Below are 22,201 nucleotides of genomic sequence, written 5' to 3'. Positions count from 1 at the left end.
CTCATTCAATAGTTGCAAACTTCAGGGGCAGGTTCTGAAATGGAAAAGCATGAAAAAAACTCCCGGGTGTGTGAATGTGTTCCTATAAAACTAACATTTTGATAATGAAAAGTATTTTATCGTCGTAAACACATTTTTCCCAATTTTCATATTAAAAAATGTAAAATAATTTAGTGGGTCGTTGTGATCACCCAGGCTAATCACATTTAAAATGCCCTTACTCTCAATAGGCTTCCTTGAGTCCAAAACATGAACCCAATTCGTTCATCAGTGCAACTTGCTACACAGAGCAACAGGGGGCTTATGTGTTGGTCCTATGATGCAAGAACCGGCTGGACAGCCCCGTGGCTTAGCTATCCGGTTGCGGAACCAGAGGTTGCGAGTACAAGCCAGCCTGTCGCATCACACCTGCGGTTGGACATCAACGCAATGTCAGAGAGAGAAGGGAATGGAAAGCGACTTCTGAGCTTTCCCTACCAGGAAAACCCTTGCAAAGGGTCACCAACAGTCCGAATTGACTTGAGGGCACATGATTAATTTTTATGATCCATGACCTGTCCTAGAACAACTCTATGACGGTAGCTTCGTTCTACCTCCCATTCGAAAAGTTGCCCCATTTCCTCCCGCAGGACCTGCCGCTGAAGCCCAGCGTAGAATTAAGGGCTTGAGCGCGAGGTCCCGCGGGAGGAAATGGACAAGTCTCGCGATCTTAGAGGCCGCCCGATTCCCCTCCCTTATTCGCTCCGAGGGAGCTGAGGTAATGCTCTCTTGTTAGGGGCACGTCTCGCGATATTTGAGACAGAGCGGCAGGCGGTTCGGTCGGAAAAGGCGAAAGTCTCGCGATAAATTCCTGCTTGAATGTTCCCCATCCTCCCTTCACCGGCTGACAGCGGCAATTTGTGTGGAAGCCCTGGTCTTGGCTCTCCGGCTTGCCTCCGTCCCGGTCCCCTCATGGGGTGGTTCGGCTGGGTGGCGCTTCCTCCTCCTCCTCTCCCTCGAACTACCGCCATTTAAGAAAGCAACGCAGTAAACGGAAGAGGTAGTGGGGCGGCTCTCTCCTCATCCCCCTGCGGTCCGCGCTGGCTGGCGAGGAATGAACTGCGGGCACCACCGGTGAGTGTGCTTATGTGCGTGTCTACCGGCATGCCTGTAGAGAAGGAACGGTTCCTGTGCTGTGATTGGTTCGCGGGCGGCAGGTAAGCGGGAGAGAGAGACCGAGACCGCGAGCGGAGGAACGAACGAACGCGCGCGCGGGCGGCTCGCGCCCCCTCCCCCGTTGAACGGCTTTTGAAAGGACGGAGGCCGGCAGGGCGCGCGGACAGCCTCTTTCCGCCGCTCCTTGGGGAACGCGGGAAGGGAATTCCTGGAATGTAACGAGTCGGTTGTCGCGATTCGAGGAGGACAACCCGCCGCACTAAAGATCCCGTTTCGGGGGAAAGAGGCACCTTTCCCCCCAGGAATAACGGCCTGTAAGGGGCATTACAGTACTGGTCTCCCTGTTTCTACCTGAGCTACAGCTTAGCCCCAGGGCTGGACTTGCAGCCTACTTACTAGCTGGGTAGCCACATTCCAGTGTCCACGAACCCGTTTTCCTTTGATCGGTGATACGTACAGTACTAGTATCCTTACCTGGACATGACTGGTACCATTCACTTAGATATGTATGAATACTGCATAAGAGGCCACAGTATTTGCACTCCTTGTATCTGAAGGAGTGCATTTTGATCCTCAATATCACACAGTAAAATGAATTTGTTAGGCTTTGAATTGCCCCAGGATTTCCCCCTCCCCATCAGTTCCACCAGTAGAGTGCAATTCACTAGCACAACTATTTAGAACAGGTGTCTCAGACATGCGGCCCGGGGGCCATTTGCGGCCCGCTGGATGATAGTTTGTGGCCCCCGCCTTGGCTGCCCCCCCTGAAGTGCCCACACATCCTCTGCTGTCAAGAGTAAAAAAAAGCCTCACCTCGCTCACCAGCTCTCTCCCAAGCCTGTGCCTCTTGCACCCTCCATCCAGAACTGCAGCCTGCCAGCCAGCCGGCTGCAGTTCCGGATGGAGGGTGCAAGACGTGATGGCTTGGGGGAGAACCAGCGAGCGAGGTGCGCTGCCAGCCCTTTCCCCCAAGCGCCTGAGCCACCACCGAGCGATGCCTGAGAGCGGAACTTGCTACCAGCCTGTCCTCAAAGAGCGCCTCCAACAGTGCTGCCAACAGCAGCCGCCACCACCACTTCTTCCAGGGAAGCGGCTCACTTTCTCTCTCAGCACCCCCAGCACCAGCTCGGCCAGCGGCCACCTCAACACCCAGCGGTGCTTCCTCCTCCTCAGAACCCCAGCCGGGCTAAGGAAACTCCTGGGCGGCTTCCTAGGGCTCTTGCTCCACTTGGCAGAAAATCTGATGTGGTCCAGCCTCACCCAGACTCTGCTTCCAGCAGCCTCCAGGTAAATTGAGTTTGGGACCCCTGATTTAGAAATACTGTAGCAGTAAAAGTAGGTGCAGTGTTTTATTTTAGGAACTCTAGTAGGCATCCTTCAGTCTCAAGAGACTATGGTATCGTGCTCTGTATGGAGGTCTTGGAACTCTATCAATCTGAAAAATGCCTGGTTTGGCATTTTGTTTGTCATGCAAATCACATGTCCAAATGATGTGTCAGAGGAAATGTACAATAAATAATGGGATAATTGTGGAGTAAAGTGCTGTCTCATTTGTTTGTTGGTTTGCTATGCTGTTCGGGCAAGAATGGATTGTGAGGGTGAAGGAATTTCTAGCAGGCTTTTTGAGCCTTGGTGTTCTGCAGGGTGAAATGATTCTGTGTCAAGAAATTGGTAAAAGAGGGGCTAGTAGGTTTTAGATGCCTTGTAAAGTTTAGTCCTGTTGATTTGTGCCAAAGAAGTCTGGCACAAGGGGGAAAGATTGCTTGCTAATTGGGGAGACAGTTTGCAGTTGGGTGTTATTTGGTGAGAAAAAAAAAAATGCATCCAAGGCCATGAAACACTTTTCTCACTTACTGGGCAGAGAAAATGGTGGCCGTATGGAGGATTTTTGCTTAAAGGTGAGTTTACAGCCCATAGGAATGCATTGAAGGGGTTTCAGTGCATTCCTATGGGCTTTTTAAAAACCGCATAGCGATGAAATCGCTTTGCAGCTATTTTTGCTGCACGGATTATTGTCGCTATGCGGGGCACCACCGTAGTTAGTTTGGATTAGCTTTTCTGATGAGACAGTTATGCCTTCTAACTACTTAGTCTGTACACTGTGTACAATCTGGAACTGCTTCAATCCTTCTGAATTGTACGTATTAGTATAGGACAGTTAGTTTTCTTATTTTCTTTGGAAACTATTCTGGTATTGCCTTAGTCTCAAGTCTTTTGAGATGATTATTAGCTTCATATTTTGTTTGCTTTTGGACTTTTTAAACTAAGTTTTGAGAGTTTTGAACTTTATTTTTTATTTTTTTAAACTTTTTTTGCAACATCTTTAATTAAATAATAACATTTTCACAGCAGTCTGGTTATTTTAGGAATAGAGGGTTTGTTGGTACTAAATCAGGTCTTGCCTAGGTCATCTACTGGATCCTCTTCTACTTGTGGATATTTTACCTAGCAAGATTAGTCCCACTGTTTGGAGCACTGTGGGGGTTGGTTGGTTCGCTCTTTTTCCTGGCGATTAGATGATCACTAGAATGAACCACTCAATCCTCAGAGTACCTCTACCTGTATCTTTTTCAACCTCTGTCAGGGGCTCCTCTCTCTCTCTCTCTTTTAAAAATGCATTTATTGTGGTTAGGTGTGCTGTAATTTGGTCCATACAATTGCTGGAAAGGGACCAAAATTGAGCCTTGTGGCTGCCAGAACTGCCAAGGCTCTTTGCAGTGTCAATTTCCATTATTGTAAAAAGGCTTAATAAGTGATCCACTTCAGGATATCAGCAAATGGAACACTTCCCCTACTCCTCTTTTTTTTACCCCCTCTGCTAGATCATAACTTATGTGCTGAATCACTTGATGAATTTTTTTTAAAAAAAATAATTATTTGCCTTGCATGATCAAGAAACTGCATGTATTCATAGTTTCAGTCATCACTACACACAAAGAAAATGTTTTTTGAAAAATAATGTAAGTGATTCAACACATCAGCAGTGGTTTAGCAGAGGCAAAAATTTAACAATTCACATCCTCCACTACGTGTTTATTAAGCCACTTTACTGGAAATTGACACTGGAGGGGGACAGACTAAATAGCTTGAGCTTGCTATGCTATACAGTGGTACCTTGCTAAACGACGACCCCGCTAACCGCCGAATCCGCATAACAACGACTTTTTGCAATCGCTCTAGTGATTCACAAAACAGTCATTCCAATGGGGGATTTTCGCTGGACGTCGATTAGGTACATGCTTCGCGAACTGTTTGTTCGCAAGATGACTATTTTTTTCAGCTTCGCAAAATGGCTGCCCTGTTTTCCAGACCCATGCTTCGCAGGGCAGCCATTTTTTACAGCTGAACGGTGCTCGTAAAATGGATCCTCGCAAAATGGATCCTATGGGTGATCATCACTAGACGACGAGGTATTTTCCTCATTGGAACGCATTAAACCAGGTTTCAGTGCATTCCAATGGGGAAAGGGTTTTCGCATGACGACGATTTCGCTAAACAGCAATTTTCACGGGACAGATTATCGTTGTCATGAGGATCACACCAAATGGCATATTGCTTCTCCCGTGACTTCAGATGACCCCATCGAGACTCTAAAAGGAATAATTTTATCAGCTCCAAGTCACCAGTGAGTTTCCATGGTTGAGTGGCAATTCAGATACAGGTCTCCTGAGTTCTAGTCCATCACTCTGTCTGCTATACTATAGCTTTCATATGTATGTATAAAATATAGACACCATATCTATAAAATAACAACATATGATAAATTGGCTGTTTGATCAAAGACCAGAATTTTTTCTCGAAGGCTTTCACAGCCGGGATCCGGTGGTTGTTGTAGGTTTTTCGGGCTGTTTGGCCATGTTCTGAAGGTTTTTCTTCCTAACGTTTTGCCAGTCTCTGTAACTGGCATCTTCAGAGGACAGGAATTAGAACCCTGTCTGTGTTCTGGTGTAATGTGTGGGATACTTAAGTATTTGTAGTTGTGGGATAAGCTTTTTGTCCTTTTCAAAAGATTGGGTGTTTATGGTGATCAGGGTGTTTTTTGTTATGTGTGTATTGTTATGTCCAATTAGCACCTGCAACTTATACACAACTAATGGCTTTATTCCACATTGTTCCACTTTCCAGGAAGTGGCTATGCCACATTTCAAAATGAGTGTTTATAATATGCTTCCCTCTACTCTGCTTATGTTATCAAAATTCAGCATGACTGTGCACAGATGTTCAGGAGAGCACAGGAAAACAGCATTAAAGCTGAGCAGTGAACATGCTGAATGGTCTTCCTAAGTGTATTGCTAATTCAGTATATAAAATTTTAAGACATTGTTTTAAATTGACCATAGTCTGTAGTCACTGAATCCTATTGATAGTATAGGTCAAAACCAATTTAAGCATTGCTTGTGAAATACGGTGGACTTAAATGTCAGGTTGTAAGGTAATATTGATGATGACCACTCTAACATTATTCAGCACATTTGTGAGGTCAAGATTAAGAGCACAATAACACAATAGTTACAAGACTTTATTGGAAATAAGTCCTATGGAAGCTAATGGAATTCTGTTACATATGAATCTGACATTGTAGAACACAGATGAAGATAAAAAGTATCTAGCAATAATTAAGAGCATTTTTAGGCAGGGGGAATAATATGTCTTAATTTTGAATGCTCTCATGTTCTCTAACTCGGTTCAATTGAAATGGAGACTGCAATCAAGAAATCAAAAGAACAGTGAGACTTGGAAAGGCAGCAATGAAGGAATTAGAAAAGATCTTCACATGTAAGGATGTGTAGTAGAGACCAAAGGTGAAGATAGTCTGTACAGTACTGTGGTATTCCAGATTACTATGTACAGATGTGAAAGGTGGAAAATAGAAAAAGATGACCAAGAAAAAAAAGATTAATTTGAAAGATCAAAGAGAGATATCACGGACTATCAGGAAGACAAGTGGGTGCTAGGAAAATCAAGGTTAAACTTTCTCTAGAAGTGAAAATTATTAAACTGAGGTTGTTGTACTTTGTGGTTATGATTCTTGTACATCAAGGGCAGACAAGACTCCCTGGAAAAGATAATCATGCTAGAAAAAAGGAAGGTAACAGGAAGAGAGGACAATTAAATAAGAGATAGATTTACTCAATCAAGCAAACTGCAGACTTGATTTTGCAAGACTTGGGGAGGGCTATTAATGATACAACCTTCACAGGTCACTAATTCGTAGGATTGCTTTGATTCAGAAGTGATATGGCAGCAGGTAATAAGAGCAACAACAATTCTAAATATTGGTTGGTGTTCTATAAAAAAATTCCTTGTCTTATTTTACTTTTTAGAAATGAGTTGCACAATTGAGAAGGCTCTAGCTGATGCAAAAGCACTAGTGGAGAGACTCAGAGAACATGACAATGCAGCAGAGGCTTTGATTGAACAAACTACAGCTCTTAATAAACGAGTAGAAGCAATGAAGCAGGTTTGTAGCCATATTTTTATTGTTCTTATTCAGAAATAACATATTTCTATTTGACCATTTAAGATTATTTGCAGTGCCTAAAGGATTAAAATGCATAATGTGTCCTGTTTATTATCTTGAAGGCTTCTGAGGTTATATATGCTGTTTGGGTTAGGTGAGTAGATAGTTCTTAAAACTGAAAGGGCTCTTCCATCATTTTGTTTTATGATGGTTTAAACTTGAAACTAGTTAAAATAGCACAATACTCTATTATTTTGAAATCCTTACGCAGCCCACTTAGCCTTGGAGCTTTTAACATCATTCTGCTGAACTTTGACCAGATGTTCCTTTTATTATTTAAAACTACCCTATATGAATTTAGGGCAACCAGTAGGACTTTTTAACTGATTTGTCTGGAGATGAGTTCTGTTGCATTGGTCAAAATCCGGTTGCATAGTATAGTAAATTGGACTAGAGTAGGCTCATTGAATCAATGGTGATTTGGTGAGTCAATTGCACCATAAGTTCAATTCATTCAAATAGGCCTACTCTAACTGTGACTTACTATAGCATACTATGCAACAGGATTTTGGCCACCATACATTTGAAAGCTTCATTAGAATCTTGCACCTGTTTGGACTGGCATATGAACACATTATTTCTTCTACTGTTTTCCATTAGTATAGCCTATATTTACATTTTTCACAAATCAAATGCTTTTTCATCTATGTGAACCTATAAAATGATTTAGGGAATGTATAAAAGTTATAAAACCATGCCATACACCACATTCAGTAGAATGATGTTTAAAAAAAATCCAAAGTTGAGTGGCTGCATGGATATAATAACCTATGGTATTATTATCCCCAAAGAATCCTGCAATAGTAGTGTTATGACCCAATAACTAACTCAAGTATGTTAATAAAAAAGCCAAGTGAGCAGTCCATGGATGATGGCCCGGGCCAGATGACACAGTATAAGAGTGTAAACATTAAATCAATAAATATTTCTAAATAATAAATAAATATTTCTACAATTTAAGCACCAATGTTGAGAGAGTCCTATCTTTTATAACTATGCGTTTTCATGCATTTTGAACGTTAAAGCAGTTGTCACAAGCTGTATTTTTTTTAAAAAAATAAATTCATATTTTCTCTTTTTCTGTTCACGTGTGTACTTGTACAAGGCAACCAAAATAATAGTTTATGCATCAGCTGGACTCAAGTCTATGGAAGCCTATGCAAGAGTACACATGGTAATCTTTAAGTCAGCAAGACTTACGTCTAGCTCCAGTGATAATCCAACCATCAACATCTCCCTTTTCTGTAGATTAAGTTTAACTTTTGCAAAGTGATTTATGATTTAAGTTTTAAAAGTTAATCTAAATTGTGTTCATAGCATACTCCTGAGTTCAGTTGAATAAATAGGATATAAATGCACTTGCCTACTGCACCTCTGCTAATTGTAGTGTGCTAACATGAAAAGAGCTGCTTACAATGTCTGCAGCCCTGCCTGTTTACATGCATAAGTTACTAGGTGAATAGGTACTTATTAACACTTCTGCTTATGTATTTCTTTCTTTCTTTAATATATATCCCACCCATTTAGACCGAAATCTGTTCTGATTTTCGATTTTGCAAGTTTTATAGGCTTCATTTGCACCACTGATCGAGCTGTAATATTTGAAGATGTTGCACTTCTGGGACTCACTCGCCATGTTTTGCTATATTGTTGCACATTGTGTTATTGTGTGGCTGCAACTGTCCTTGCATTCAGTTAATTGCACTGCAGAGTGTTCAAAGACAGTATTGCATAGCAGATCATAGAGTTAACCTATCAGAAACCCATCTGGATGATATTAATCAATTTTCATGTATCTTCATCGAAAGAATTTAAAATGCCATTTAACCTGTTTTTAATAAAATCTTTGTATCAAGGGGATTATGCTATCTGCAAAAACCCTCAATAGACATTTTTGTTCAGAAATTCAGAACATGCATTGGCTTCCGAAAATAGCCTTTGGATTAAAAAATTAATAAAGGATATTAATACTGACTGGAATACAAAGAGAAATTATTCTTGTATCCAACATTTTGAGCATGTCTGGTTAGACCTCTGATTTACTAAACTGGCAGACACACCTGCATACCAAAATTACAAGGTGCCATTGAAGGCTCACTTTGTCACTAAGGAAGATGATATAGCAGGATATGCTTCACTGGGGGAACTAGAGGCCAGCATGCTCTAAGTCCTTGGGATTATTATTTTTGCTGTTCTTGGGATTCTCTTTATTTTGGGTGGATATAGGTTGAAATGTGTTACTAACAGCAAATGTCTGCCCTTTCGTTATTCTGTCTTTATGAAATATTTACCTACTTTCAGTACCAGGAAGAAATTCAAGAACTTAATGAAGTAGCAAGACATAGGCCCCGCTCTTCCCTGGTACTGGGTATTCAGCAGGAAAACAGGCAGATCAGAGAACTACAGCAAGAAAATAAAGGTGAGGAAGCATCCTGTATAGAAAGACTTCAGTGTTATATTTATATGGTTGGTAATATGACAAGTCTCAACCTTCAGGTTCTAAGAATTCTTTTTAATATTTGAAACTTGTATTACTACAAGGAAGAACTTAAGTGCTTGCAGTACTATTCCTTTCCATCTCTGATGTCTAGATGCATTGTTAAGCATCTGAAACAGTAAGTGAGCACAAGGCATCACCCAATACTGTACGGTAATCAAAATTGAAACTGATGTCAGACAGCTAGTGCCTTCCAGTTACTTCATTCTATAGTGACTGTAGTAAAATAGATGCCTTTCTGGTTATGAGACAAAAACTTTTTAAATATTTAGCTGTGCTTCCTGTGTAGCTGTTAAATGGGTTACATTTACTTTGACAGAATTACGTACATCTCTTGAAGAACATCAGTCTGCCTTGGAACTAATAATGAGCAAATACAGAGAGCAGATGTTTAGACTGCTTATGGCCAGCAAAAAGGATGACCCAGGTATAATAATGAAATTAAAGGAGCAGCATTCTAAGGTAATATATGCATAAAACTCTTTAAATCTGCTGTAATAAAATGTTTTATTGCCTTCTTTTATGTACATCCTAAATACATTCAGGTTTTGCTTGATGTCTTGAGTTTGGAACTTAATATTATACAGCAAATCTCCTCTCCAAATACTGGTTCCTATTTCTCCACTGCAAAACAATCAGATACAGTAGGACCTCAGTATTTTTGGGATCAGTATCCGCTGATTCACTTATCCATGGTCTGAAAATATTAAAAGAAAATCTCTAGACATATATACAAATGCAGAAGCAGGTGGTACCTTTATGAGACCACTAAAAAAATCAAGCAAACGACAGCTACCTTTTATTTATTTGGTGGCCTGCATTTGTATTGTTTTGGAGACCACAAAGACTTTTTCTGATTTTTCCGAGAAATGCATACAGTACAGTGGTGCCTCGCTTGACGACGTTAATTCGTTCCAGCGAAATTGCTGTAGAGTGAAAACGTAAAGCGAAATAAAAAAGCCCATTGAAACGCATTGAAAACTGTTCAATGCATTCCAATGGGCTGAATAACTCACCGTCCAACGAAGATCCTCCATAGGGGCAGCCATTTTCGGTGCCTGTAAAGTGAGGAATCCGTCCAAAAACACAGTGGGGAGCCATTTTGAAAAAACAACAATCAGCTGTTTTGATCATCGTAATGTGAAGAATCGGTTCCCGAAGCAGGGAACTGATCGCCGCAAAGCGAAAAAAAACCCATTAAAATATTGTTTTGCGATTGCAACTGCGATTGCAAAAACATCATCGTGAAGCAGATTCATTGTTATACGGGGTAATCGTTAAGCGGGGCACGACTGTATTTCTAAAGATGAAGTCACCAGAACTGACCACTAGAAGGACACAGAGACCATGCTATATACATAGCATTCACTACAATCCCTGTTTTTTGAAATCCAGTGGGAGGGTTTGGAGCCAAACCTGCCCCCCATTCAGTGGGAGGGCTTGGAACCAATTGCCCACAGATATTCCTATACAGTGGTGCCTCGCAAGACAATTGCCTGAAGAGAAAAGTCTTCACCTGCTTGCGGAAAGACAGTAAAGATGGGGCCAGTCTGGTCTCCTGTGGGAGAGAGTTCCAGAGTCTGGGAGAAACAACAGAGAAGGCCCTCGTCTCCTGTGTCCCCATCAAACGTACCTGTGAAGGTGCCAGGACCACGACAAATGCCCCTCCTAATGATCTTAACACTCAAATAGGCTCAAAAAGGGAGATATGCTCCTTAGATAGCTTGGGCCAAACTATGTAGGGCTTTATAGGTTATAATATCCCAAATTAGTCTGAGCAATTGTTTACAGAAGCTAGTTTAAAAGATTTATTCCTGCAATTTTTAAATCAATTTTGAATCTTTTCTTTAAAGTTCCATCTAAATAGATAAGTGATGTCTATTGATAGCTGATGTTGGATGAGTTCCTTAAAAATACGATTATTTTTATTCTTCTTCAGTACATTGCAAATAATGCCAGTGAGAATATTTTATACAGGAAAAAATGTATATTGCAATCCCCAGTACCATGGAAAATGCAGTTGTAAAGGTAGTGCTGAAAAGTAATAAGTATGCATCACATTACTGGATCTGCATAACTACATACAGAAACCTTGTGATTTTAACATTGCCTATTTTAATAGTAAATGCAAGTCCATGACTGGAAGAAATAATCTGTGGTAATGTCTCTACTATTTCATAGGTGTCAGTGGTAAATATGTTGGAAAGGTTCTTGGAGTTTATTTTATTTCTTCTGAGTTACAACCTTTCTTTTTAACATGGCGTGACATTTAGTCTTGTTATGAGCTGCTGATTGTACCTTATCGTTTCGGTTTAGGAGTTACAAGTACATGTGGACCAAATCACAGAAATGGCTGCAGTCATGCGAAAGGCTATTGACATTGATGAGCAGCAAGGTTGCAAAGAACAAGAACGTATTTTTCAGCTTGAGGTAAATATAAGACATAAGACATAAGAAATTTATTTGTCATTGCGCTCACAAGTGGGTGCAACGAAATGAGGTGCTCTTCCCCAAGGTAAAACTGGACAACACTACAAAAAAAAGTTAAAATATACACAACTTTCACCATCCAAATATAGATACCCCGTTTTCTCTCAGCAATTAAAATTCCACCAAAAATCTATGGCCCCGCATTTAAACTCAATATTGCACTTGGGTAAAAACTGTTCTTGAATCTGCTTGTCCTTGCTTTCAATACCCTGAATCTCCTTTCTGATGGTAATAGTTTAAAGAGCTGATATCCCGGATGAGAGGAGTCTTTCAGTATGTTAGATATCTTCCTCTTACGTCTGTTCTTATACAATTCTTCCAAAGAGAGGAGTGAACAGCCAATGATGTTTTGGGCCGTCTTAATCACCCTTTGAATTGCCTTTTTCTCTGCCACTGTGCAGCTCGTGAACCATACACAGAGACAGTAGGATAATATGCTCTCAATCGAACTCCGATAGAAGGTGATTAACAAACTCTCAGTCAATTGTTGCTTTCTAAGAATCCTTAGAAAATACAACCGTTGTTGTGCCTTCCTGATTAACGCAGCGGTGTTTGCACTCCAAGTCAGGTCATTTGTTATGATAGTCCCAAGAAACTTACATTCAACCACCTGTTCCACACAAACTCCATCTATATACGGTGGTTGAATGTCTGCTCTTTTTTTCCTATAGTCCACTATGAATTCCTTGGTTTTTTGGATGTTAAATAAAAGATTGTTGTTGTTTTTTTTGCACCAGTGGGATAGCTGTAATACCTCGTCATGAATATGAAACTCTGCAGAAATTCAAGAAAGGGAATAAGCTATTTCTAGTGATAAAAGACCTGGCAAACAAGAAAAATCAGTTGGAAAATGCTGGTTATGAAGGCTGATTTTTTTAAATAGATTGTACTCTTCAGATGTTGTGGTTGATGTCCTGTCCACTGGACAGTTTTCAGAAATCATACATTTCCAACTTTTATTCCAAGTCACCCAACAGCTCCTTTGTAATCCCTTTCGTCATCAGGAACCTTTGGGCTCCATGGGACGGGGGAAGAAGTTCTCACTGTTACTGGATTCATTTTACATTTCTGATACTGGAAATAATACGTGGCCATCATAGCTAGTAACCACTAGTAGCCTTATACTTAAGAGTAGCTTAGGGCTGGTTCTTTACCTGTATTTCCTAGATAATTCTTTTCAGGTGGTTGAAATGTAATGTATTATTTTTCTATGTAGTGGAGGAAGGCATCTTGAACAGAAAGGTTCGGGATATCCTCCTCTCACTAAACACTATTCCAGTAAGTCCAGTGTTTTTTCTGTCTTGATTTTCATAATGCATATATTCTTTCACATTTTGTGTGTTACTTTAAAAGTATTTTTTTCTTTGTTACAGCAGGAAAACAAAGGGCTGAGAGAAATCTTGCAAATAACCAGGGAATCATTTCTAAATCTCAAAGATGATGCATCAGAAAGTACATCTCTGTCTGCTTTGGTAACAAACAGTGACCTGAGTCTGAGAAAAAGTTGAAGAGTCTATGGTGACTTCTGTAACTAATGCACACTGAAAATCAGGATCCACTTGATACACAACTGTTTTCTAACATGGCATTGACAATATAATGCATCCTAAGTCAGATGAGTTTGATACTTTTATACAATGTACAATATATTAAAATGATTTATTTATAATTGTCATTAGTGTCCAGTGTTAGTTAATTTCCATAGATATAATTTTTGCAGGAGACTGTCTAACACTGTTAGTGAAAATTTTTATATGAAGCCGTGTGGAACAACTCACTCCAAGTAAATGAAACTGATAAAACAGATGGACATTTAAATTGTACCCTAAAAAAAGAGTAACCTCTGACCATTACATATACCACTCAGTTAACACTAGATATAGTCAGCTCTGGTAAAAGCAAGGTGAAGCTGAGCTTGTCTGTGAGAACAGTTAAAACTATTAGTAGATATATCTGTCTATTCCCATAAATATTGATAATCTCAATGATATTAGGGCAATATAAGTCAGCTAATAGCGATTAATTAAATTTTCTGCACATTCAGTGTGTTTCTCATGTTGACTGCTTTTTAGAGGAAACAGTGTTAGGCGCTTGCAATAGCCATTTATACGCGCCTTTACATTCCTGTCAAATAACAAAAGATATTGTATATCAGCCAGTTAGTTTAAAATATAAGGCTTGTTTTCAGCCTTAAATGAACCAAAATATCCAACCACAAACTTACAGTACTTGTAAACAAGCATGGAACTGAATTAGCCCGAAGTTCTCAGTATGCTGTCTTGTGACTTGAATGCCACATGCATTTTTAAAATGAAAGAACTGCTTACAGATTTTTGGCAGAATAATTTTGCAGATAAAGAATAATTTTATTCTCTTACTTCTGTAACATGAACCACTTCATTCCCCTCCATTGTAAAATACAACACTGAAGCTTGGATAACACTGGAATCTTCTGTGTGAGTTGTGGGTTTTATACCTTTCATAGTGTGGAACCTTGTAACAGTTGAGGATTTTTAAAATAGCAGGGAAGTTGCACTTCCTATGGGGTGTGGTAGCAATCCCTTCCCTTTTGCCTTCCACTCAGACACAGGACACATTGGAGCCAAGCCTGAACATAAAGAGGTCTTTCATGCTGATAACGGTTAAGAAATGACACTTTAAAAAACAAAATCTGAGCATTTGTTTTTGTATATAATGATAGCCTACCTAACAAGAAATGCTGAGAGATAACTCTGGCAGAATTAATAAATCTGCCTCAGCATACTGTTTTCTACAGTCTTTGCTAACTATAACCAATGTTTTTGGTAGAGATTTTATTCCTAGCTGAAAAGTTCTATATCTTTTACTAAAATGTTAAGGGTACAGAAGTTGGAAAAGCTGCTCTTTTGATGATAACTCCAGACAGATAAACCCAGAGGCCCAGTGAATGGGTGGATTCTGGGAGTTGTAAATTTTCCAGGCTGTAGGGGCTGGCTGGATAGCTCAGTGAGCTAGCTGGATAGCTGCAGAGACAGACATTGGGAGTTGGATTCCCCACTGTGTGTCCCAGGAGAACTGCTGGCCTGGGTGGTCGTGGACAAGCTGCAAAGTCCCAAAGAAACCCCCCTCCCCCCAAAGAGAATGGTAACCCACTTTTAAGTACCTTCTACTTTTGAAAATCCTGGAAAGGGTTGCTGTAAATCAGCATTGACTTGAAGGTAGTTAAATTTAATTAAAAGGGAGCACAGTATCAATTCTTGCACAACTGGGTGAAGGAATTATAATTGGATAACTCCTGTAGATCATTTAGGTGATTGATTTAGAACTAAATCTAGTTAGATTGTTTCAGACTGCCTCAGATCTTGACAGACTTCAGTTCTTCTCATACCTGACTATTAGTCATTTTGACTAGAGACGATGCGAGCAGTAGTTCTAGATTATCTGAAACACCAATGGTGGGAAAATATGGTTTAGAAACTTGCAGGGAAAAAAACTGTTGTATATTTGCTATACAGTATATTCCATCTTGCCTCCAAAGCATTCAAGGAGATATAAATGGCATGGCCCACATTTTTATCTTCATTACCCTGAGTGTCTAAATGGCTGAAAGTGGCCACCTTTATAGGGACGTGAACTAGGGGTGTCCCCAGTCCTAGTTCAGCACAATGCTGATTTCTTAACTTGGTGTCCAATTTTGTTAACAAAGTTATCCATGCTTCATTGATACCATGAGTTCCCTCCCACATGTTAATTAATCCATACACGCTGCAAGTATGCTCACGCAGTGACACCTTCATCTGAAGCATAAACATGAATACTAAATTAAGTAAATAGCCAGATGTTTGGTCTTCATCATTTCTTCTGGCTAACCCTCACTGTCAATATGATATTGTATTAATTTTGCTTGCATTAATTCATCTGGTAGTTATTCCAACATTCCTTCCTATAGAAGTGTAGTTATCTGGGAGCCATGACATGGCAACTTAAGAGGATAAAGAAGTCCATCTGGTTTGTTAAAGTATGTTCAAAATGGCTGGCCAATTTATCTGATTTTTCAAAATAAAAAGAAATTAAAAGAAATATTGCTCTGCACACTCATGTGTAGCTTTCAAAGTTGACAAAAATGAAATTTCTTGGAGCTTTACTTATATCCTTTGTAAATTACAAAGTATTTTTGTACATAGTTTATCAAAATTATTTTCTTTATATGTGGAGTGTATAGTAACTATTCCTCTGGCATTTTATACCATACTATTAAAATGCAGAGTCTTTCCCCAAAGTTTTATTTTGTAAATGTGGAATTATTCAAGATTGTAGAGTTGGATGTATTTGTTAATTCACCAATAATTCTTTACAGATAACTGCTTGACTAGTGATACATAATTGTTAATTACTGTAACTGTCTAGTAGAAACTGTTAGTTGTAAGGGTTTTGTTTTATTTTGCCTAAAAATGTATAACTAAGATTTTGAAGAAGAAAAAACTGTGTGATGTGATAGTTTTCTATACGTATTTCATTATTTTTGTAATGCAGAAGCTTGAAATGACCTTATGAGTAAGATTGCATCCTGTACAGTAAACATATTTTCATTGGTAAATTGTTTTGAGACAATGTTTGAAGTCAAACATGTCAGATCAAGTGTAGAATGCCTTTTCTGGTATGTCTTTCTAGCCTTCATCAACACTCATGCAAAGTTTCTTAGATACAAGCCAGCTTTGCTCACATGAACATTTTCTACTAGCACTGATTCCTAGAGATGAACTGTCAAGAATGATCTAAGGATGAGAACAAAGCTAATCAGTATGACATGCAGCTGTCAAGGAGCAAACCTTATGTTTTTCAAGCTATTTCACTGGAGTGTATGGAGTCCTAAAGATATTCTACACTGAGGTAATTTGAATTCTGTGTAACAAGGAACTGAATGCTGGAACCTGGGTGAATTAGACATAGACCATCTCTTTGTATAATGTTCATTTTACAAGGCAGGAGTCTCCATGAGCTCTCTAGCAAATGAAGTCCTTTTCTCCACAGTTAAAGTATTGTTTATCCGTAACTGCATCTTGAAATTTCAATTATTATCCCCTCTGGAATAATCAACTGCTGGATATATTCAGCTGTCTTCTGCCAAACTTTGCTTATACAAAAGACTCTAGGACTTTTGAGAAATAGAACAGATATTGATACATAGCCTCTGCTTCTAGTTTTAGTAGACTTTTTCTTGATGAATGCAAACAAACTGCTCAAGGGAAAATAAAGGTGAAATTGGATATGTCAGTGCAGCTCTGATTGGCTAGTAGTGATCTTCCAAAGGGGGGGGGTGAAATCTAGTAACAAGATTTCAGTCTCTTTCCAGTTGAAAAATTGAACTTCTCCACTTATTTTTATGAAAAGTCTTCGTTTGTCACAAGAAATGTAAACATTGATTTTGATGTAAATCCATCAGTTCCCGGTGTGAATTGACACGAATTGATAGCTCTGGTCTCTAGCATTCAAAGAAAACATGGTGCTAGATCCCAGGCCAAGAAACTCAGCAAAGTGCACTTGTCACATATGTAATTAATATACATATATGAAATTGTGCCAGGAGTGTAATGAATTCTGCAAATGAAGCTAAGATATGTAAATAATTCTCCAGACGAATCTTATTATTTCAAAACAGAAAAATTGGGGTGGGGTTCAGTCAAGCTGAATTATGTGTATAGGAGTAGCTCCACAGATTGATCATCAGAGGAATTGAGACATGTTTATAATATACTAGATGGCAACTCTTAACCAATTGTAATATAGTATCAAGTAGTCTCTTAACAAAATAATGCATAATTTCATATGTGATGAAAGTGGAAGTGTATTCCCTTGAACAGTATGCAAACTGAGATGCTGAAAAATAGTCTGGGATATAATTTTCAGAAAATGTATACCTTCTCCTATACCTTAAAAACGAGAAAGTCTTGTTCCACTAGCCTGTCATTTGTTTTAGCCGCAGGGTATAGGAAAACATGGTTTCTGCTTCCTAAACTAAAGCACACACACTGAGTCAAGCTAATCTTTGCTGTATGAGGAAAGTAATAGGTACAGTATTAAAAATAATAATTGTGTGCCAGAAAGTCAATTCTGATTTATGGTGACCCTTTTCAGGTTTTCTAAGTAGAGGGTACTCAGAAGTGGTTTATCATTCTCTTCTTCTGAGGTTGGCCTGGGACTCTGCAACTTGCCCAAGGCCACACAGCTGGTTTTTATGGGATGCACAGTGGGAGATTGAACTCCCAGCCTCTGGCTCTGCAGTGGGAAACAACTCACTGAGCTATTCAGCCCGCAATAAACATTAGAGGACTTCATTTCCTTCTTACTTTATTGGTTCCTAATCCAAGGAATCATACAACTAATGCTTCAATTTAAAGAACATCTTTATTATAAAAAAGATAGGAAAAGGACAACTTTTGCACTGTAAATCATGGCACTTATTTAAAAAAACATGGCTAACTTTTATACCAAAGTATTTACCACTTGGACCCATCAGATATCTCAGTTAATTGCTAAAAGGCAGCCAGGTAACCAACAAGCAACTCTTAGCTGAAATGGACATGTTTTTCATCTACTTCTTTCACTTTTTAGAACATTAAAATTACATTGATCTCTGAACAGTTCTCACGAACTATGGAATTTTCCACTTTTTGATAGTCTCTTGCCCTGTAGTCATTCGCTTTCATGCAATTAAAATGGTTAACTGTTTTGAACCATTTAATGTAAGGAGGCTTCACAGTTCTTCAGGAAGCCTTAAAGAATATGGTATAAGGATTTGATATAATTATCTAGACCCTTGCAAGGTTATCAAAATGCATTTGAGACCTCTGCACCAAACCCTTGCATTCCCCAAGGCACACAAAGCAGCTAGCGGAAATCTATTTCATTCCAGAGATGGTTTGACTCTTATCTCCTATGTTCCCTAACCAACTTAGTGAAGCATACTGGAACCTTCTGAAGGCCTACAGATTCCCATTCCTACTCATCGTGAGGTTAATATCCTTTCTGTTGCAGAGTACACTTAAACTGGAAGGAGTCATGGGGAGATTAGGGAAAAAAATAGTTTGCCTCAGTTCTTGGGCTCTAAGAATGTTAGAGGTGTGGTGCACATCTCTGGGGTTTCCGTTGAGCAACCTTCGGCATAAAATACAATTTAAGCATAATGCTTAAAATTCAGCAGGTTTCCAAAGTGTGCTGCTTTCTCCTTTAAGGTTAATATTAGAGCAGAGTTGCTCTCTTGCTTTAAGCCAATGCCATCCTACTGCAGTCATTTGTAGATTAAAATGTATAAATGACTGCCATAGCTAACTTCAGAAAGGAAAAATATGGACTACGTCTGATCCTTGTCGAAAAACAGTATTTCAACAGAAAGAGGACAAAAAGAGAGAGCAAAGAGACTGCCTGTCCACACAAGGAAGGGGGGAAAATGCACACACAGTGTCATGTTCCATAATGATGAGGCTCCTGCACCTTATGTTAGCTCCAAAGATTTATAGGCATAACCTTCACAACTCCAGCAACGAGAGGAGAAACTCAAATCTTAAGTTCTTATCTCAATACCACCAGGAACCCAGACCCACACACTGGCGGCAACTTAAAATCCTAACAAAATGAAGGATCTCCTGACACGTTTCCTCCTCCACAGTCCAACAGGCCCTAACTTGAAGCACATCTTGGGACTACGACACAATTACAAGTCCCCATTATGACAGTTTTAAACTGGATCATTATCTCATCTTGTGCCACTTCTTGGTCTTTGCAATTGGTCAACTCTGTAACTAGTGGCAGGCTGTCAGTTGCAAGACAAGGCTTCTTGATGCTATCCTTGCACAACGCTTAAAAACACCTTGCACTTTCACCACTATAACTAGTCAGGAGGGACTGCACTGCAAGTAACTGATTGACAGACAAAGAGGCAGTATACCCAGCAGCAGCACAGTTTATTAGGCCCACCGTCCAGGCCAGCAGCTGCACTGCCAAGCTCAGACTAGATCAGAAGATGGATGAGAGCACAGAAGAGAAAGCAGAAGGGCTTTTGTTTTCTTCTCTGCCTTTGCATAATCCTTCCCGTGACTGAGCTCCTAAACAATTTGGAGAACACTTCCAGGCCACAAAACACTTGGAAATGTTAGCTGCTGGACTACACTTCTCACAGTCTCCCCAGCCAGCATGATCACTGGTGACTCTGGATATTAGGGTCCAAAAAAAGAAAGCAACTTTTTCAGGCTCTGAACCTGGCTAAAGATGGTCTCCCTCGTGACACACATGGCTCTGCTGAAGAAGCAACACTGCCCCTCGCCCCCCCCCCCCCAGGCTCAGTAAGGTGGCTACCAAGCCGCAAAGGAATGTAAGTCCCAAAGGCTCTATTTAATTTTTCAAATATAAAAAGAACAGGAAAAACACTTCAGACACAAAGAGGGTACGGCTAGAACAGAACCTAAATGTTTTAAGGGCCCCTGGAAATAAATCAGCCACATGTATTCTACATCTGTGGCTTCCTAGATTTTTTCAATTTTGTTTTCAGAGAACAGACTATTCATTCTCCTTATGCTGCTACCTTTCACTAAAACCAGATTACTAGCCTGCTAGAGAACTATGCCCTAAAATTTGAGAAAGCTTCCTCTCTGTCCCCCACCCTGCAAGAGGTCCTTTTCCATATAAGGAAACACAAGTTAACCTGGTAACACTAAAACTTTTTAGTATAGCTGGGCAACTTTGTGCTATTATTGGCTAGCAGCAATAATGCATGTTTTCTGTCAATAATTTCAACAGTACCAAGGCCACCAAGATGTTGTTCTTCCACTTGTAGTCGTACCTCCAACCATCTTCCCCTGTATTTTGCATACTCTGCTCAACCAACAGCCACCCCAATAGGGCTGGCATTACCAATGGCGCTTGAAGACAAGGGAAGGACTATGTATTGTGCCCGGTGACCCTTTTCCAGCTCTCGGGGCTTTGATACTTTACAATTGCACACCTTCCCATTAAGCAACCTCTCCATCCTATCTCCCCTGCCACAATAACTTTACACATTGCACATATAGGCACTCGATCCCTGTTACAAGTTACAACAGACAAAAAGTGTCTGTGCACCACAGCACTTGAAAGCACAGCAAATGCCTTCTAGCATACAAGAGTAGATCCTTCTCCAACCTTCAAATCTTTGCTGAAGAGGGCAAGGTAAAAGGGATGTCACTCTTGCACAATGTTTAAAACTCCTGTAAGACATCCTCAGCACCACATGTTCCCAGCTGTTTTCCCCAGTCCTTCCCATTGTATGTCTTTACAAGAGCAGTGGTGTTCTTTCTCCTGCCGGCTGTTCTTTTCGAAAAAAGTCCTTGATCTGAGACAGCTTATTATGGAGCCTCTCTCTCAGGGGAGGAACATGATGACTGGGATCTAGGATGTTAGTTACCCTGCGTTCTCTTTCACGCTTCCATATCCGATAGGGATGGGGTGGAAAAGGGGCTTCCCGCCTCTCTCGGCGCAGCTGTATCGTTATTCCTCCTACTGCTAGCAACACCCAGACTGCCAGGAGGATGAGGTCTACAATGTGAAGAAATTCATTATCAATAGATCATCATCAATAGATCAAATAAAGCTGCTCCCACCTTCTCAATATGCCAGGCCAAAGCCCAGATACATTTTATTTGTTATATCTACAACTCCAATTTTCCCTTTGTGAAATCCATTTCCATAGCTAGTCCTTCCCAAAGCACTCCCCTTTACTCCCTAGTAGAGCAGCAAGGCCAACTTGAGTTGTTCAAGGGATGTGTGAAAGGTTATGCCTATATTTTGCTGAGTTCTATCAGGAGAGCAGAGATGCACATCTCCTTAGTAAGAATGGAGCAACAAAATGGACACATCCCCTTCTCCTTTGGGAAAAGCCCAGCTGCTTGGGTGGTATCAGCAAAGTTGTTCTTTTTTTCCAGGGAACATTCAACACAGCTCAAAGCTAAGGGGATGCACAATCACATTCACCACCCACAGCTCTTGTTTGTTCTCTACTTCTGCTTAAGTTCAGCATGCAAGCATTTTCAAGTAAGGAATATTGCACATGTTTCTCAAGGATATCTCCAATCCAGGCAAAAAAATTCTGCCCCATCACTTATTGTAAGACATACCATTTGACTGAAAGGGCACACTGGTGTAAGCTCTCTTAAAGTCGTCATGCAGTATCCTCCGAAGTAGATCTATGACAATGTAAGACAGACTCGTATATATGTAACATGCTGTAGCCAAGATGATGGTATAAGATCCTATTATGCCACATGTCAAGATGTTGAGCTGAAGAAAAAGGTTAGACCATTAAAAAAAATTGGAGTTAGAAAACTGGAGTCCACTGCATCTGGCATCTAAGTCAATCATCAAGGCCATTTCTGCAGATGACAGGGCCCCTTGATAAACCACACTGCCAAAATTCCATTCCAATTTGTTTTAAGGGCTTTCCCCTCTGCAATTTGCTACCACATTTCAGAAACGTGTGGTAATGGAGGTAAAGTCTGTCGCAGATCATAGAGGAGAGGAACTGTGCTATG

The 22,201-nt window shown here is 40.1% G+C and overlaps 2 protein-coding genes across 4 annotated transcripts in view; one reads left to right on the top strand and one right to left on the bottom strand.

The window, feature by feature from the left end:
- The first annotated feature begins 806 nt into the window (after window positions 1-806).
- Window positions 807-16,239, top strand: FGFR1OP2 (FGFR1 oncogene partner 2). Of its 2 annotated transcripts, none has more exons than XM_020797792.3 (6): window positions 807-1,113; window positions 6,480-6,616; window positions 8,978-9,095; window positions 9,493-9,635; window positions 11,490-11,603; window positions 13,040-16,239. In XM_020797792.3, the coding sequence occupies exons 2-6, from the start codon at window positions 6,482-6,484 to the stop codon at window positions 13,169-13,171; spliced, it is 642 nt and encodes a 213-aa protein (XP_020653451.1). In that variant the 5' UTR covers window positions 807-1,113; window positions 6,480-6,481; the 3' UTR covers window positions 13,172-16,239. The 2 variants fall into 2 exon arrangements, with proteins under 2 accessions (XP_020653451.1, XP_020653450.1); XM_020797791.3 differs by having other exon boundaries at window positions 13,037-16,239.
- Window positions 16,240-18,028: 1,789 nt separating this feature from the next.
- The window catches only part of TM7SF3 (transmembrane 7 superfamily member 3), a 28,351-nt gene continuing 24,178 nt past the window's right edge, over window positions 18,029-22,201 (bottom strand). For both annotated transcript variants that reach the window (XM_020797774.3, XM_020797775.3), the window contains 2 exons: window positions 21,788-21,950; window positions 18,029-21,209 (listed from right to left, as the gene is read on the bottom strand). In XM_020797774.3, coding sequence (XP_020653433.3) covers window positions 20,947-21,209; window positions 21,788-21,950 — 426 coding nt within the window. In that variant the 3' untranslated portion in view covers window positions 18,029-20,946. The remainder of the gene's footprint in view (window positions 21,210-21,787; window positions 21,951-22,201) is intronic.

Source organism: Pogona vitticeps, chromosome 5 (assembly GCF_051106095.1).
Source record: "Pogona vitticeps strain Pit_001003342236 chromosome 5, PviZW2.1, whole genome shotgun sequence".
Classification (NCBI taxonomy): Eukaryota; Metazoa; Chordata; class Lepidosauria; order Squamata; family Agamidae; genus Pogona; species Pogona vitticeps.
Note: the sequence above shows the minus strand (reverse complement) of the source record. Positions and strands in the feature narration are given on the sequence as shown.

Bases quoted from the DNA above. Each gene is read 5' to 3' on its own strand.
- FGFR1OP2 (XM_020797791.3), top strand. From the start codon at position 6,482: ATGAGTTGCACAATTGAGAAGGCTCTAGCTGATGCAAAAGCACTAGTG. The intron at 6,617-8,977 runs GTTTGTAGCCAT...ACCTACTTTCAG, and splicing joins GAGTAGAAGCAATGAAGCAG to TACCAGGAAGAAATTCAAGA. The intron at 9,636-11,489 runs GTAATATATGCA...GTTTCGGTTTAG, and splicing joins TAAAGGAGCAGCATTCTAAG to GAGTTACAAGTACATGTGGA.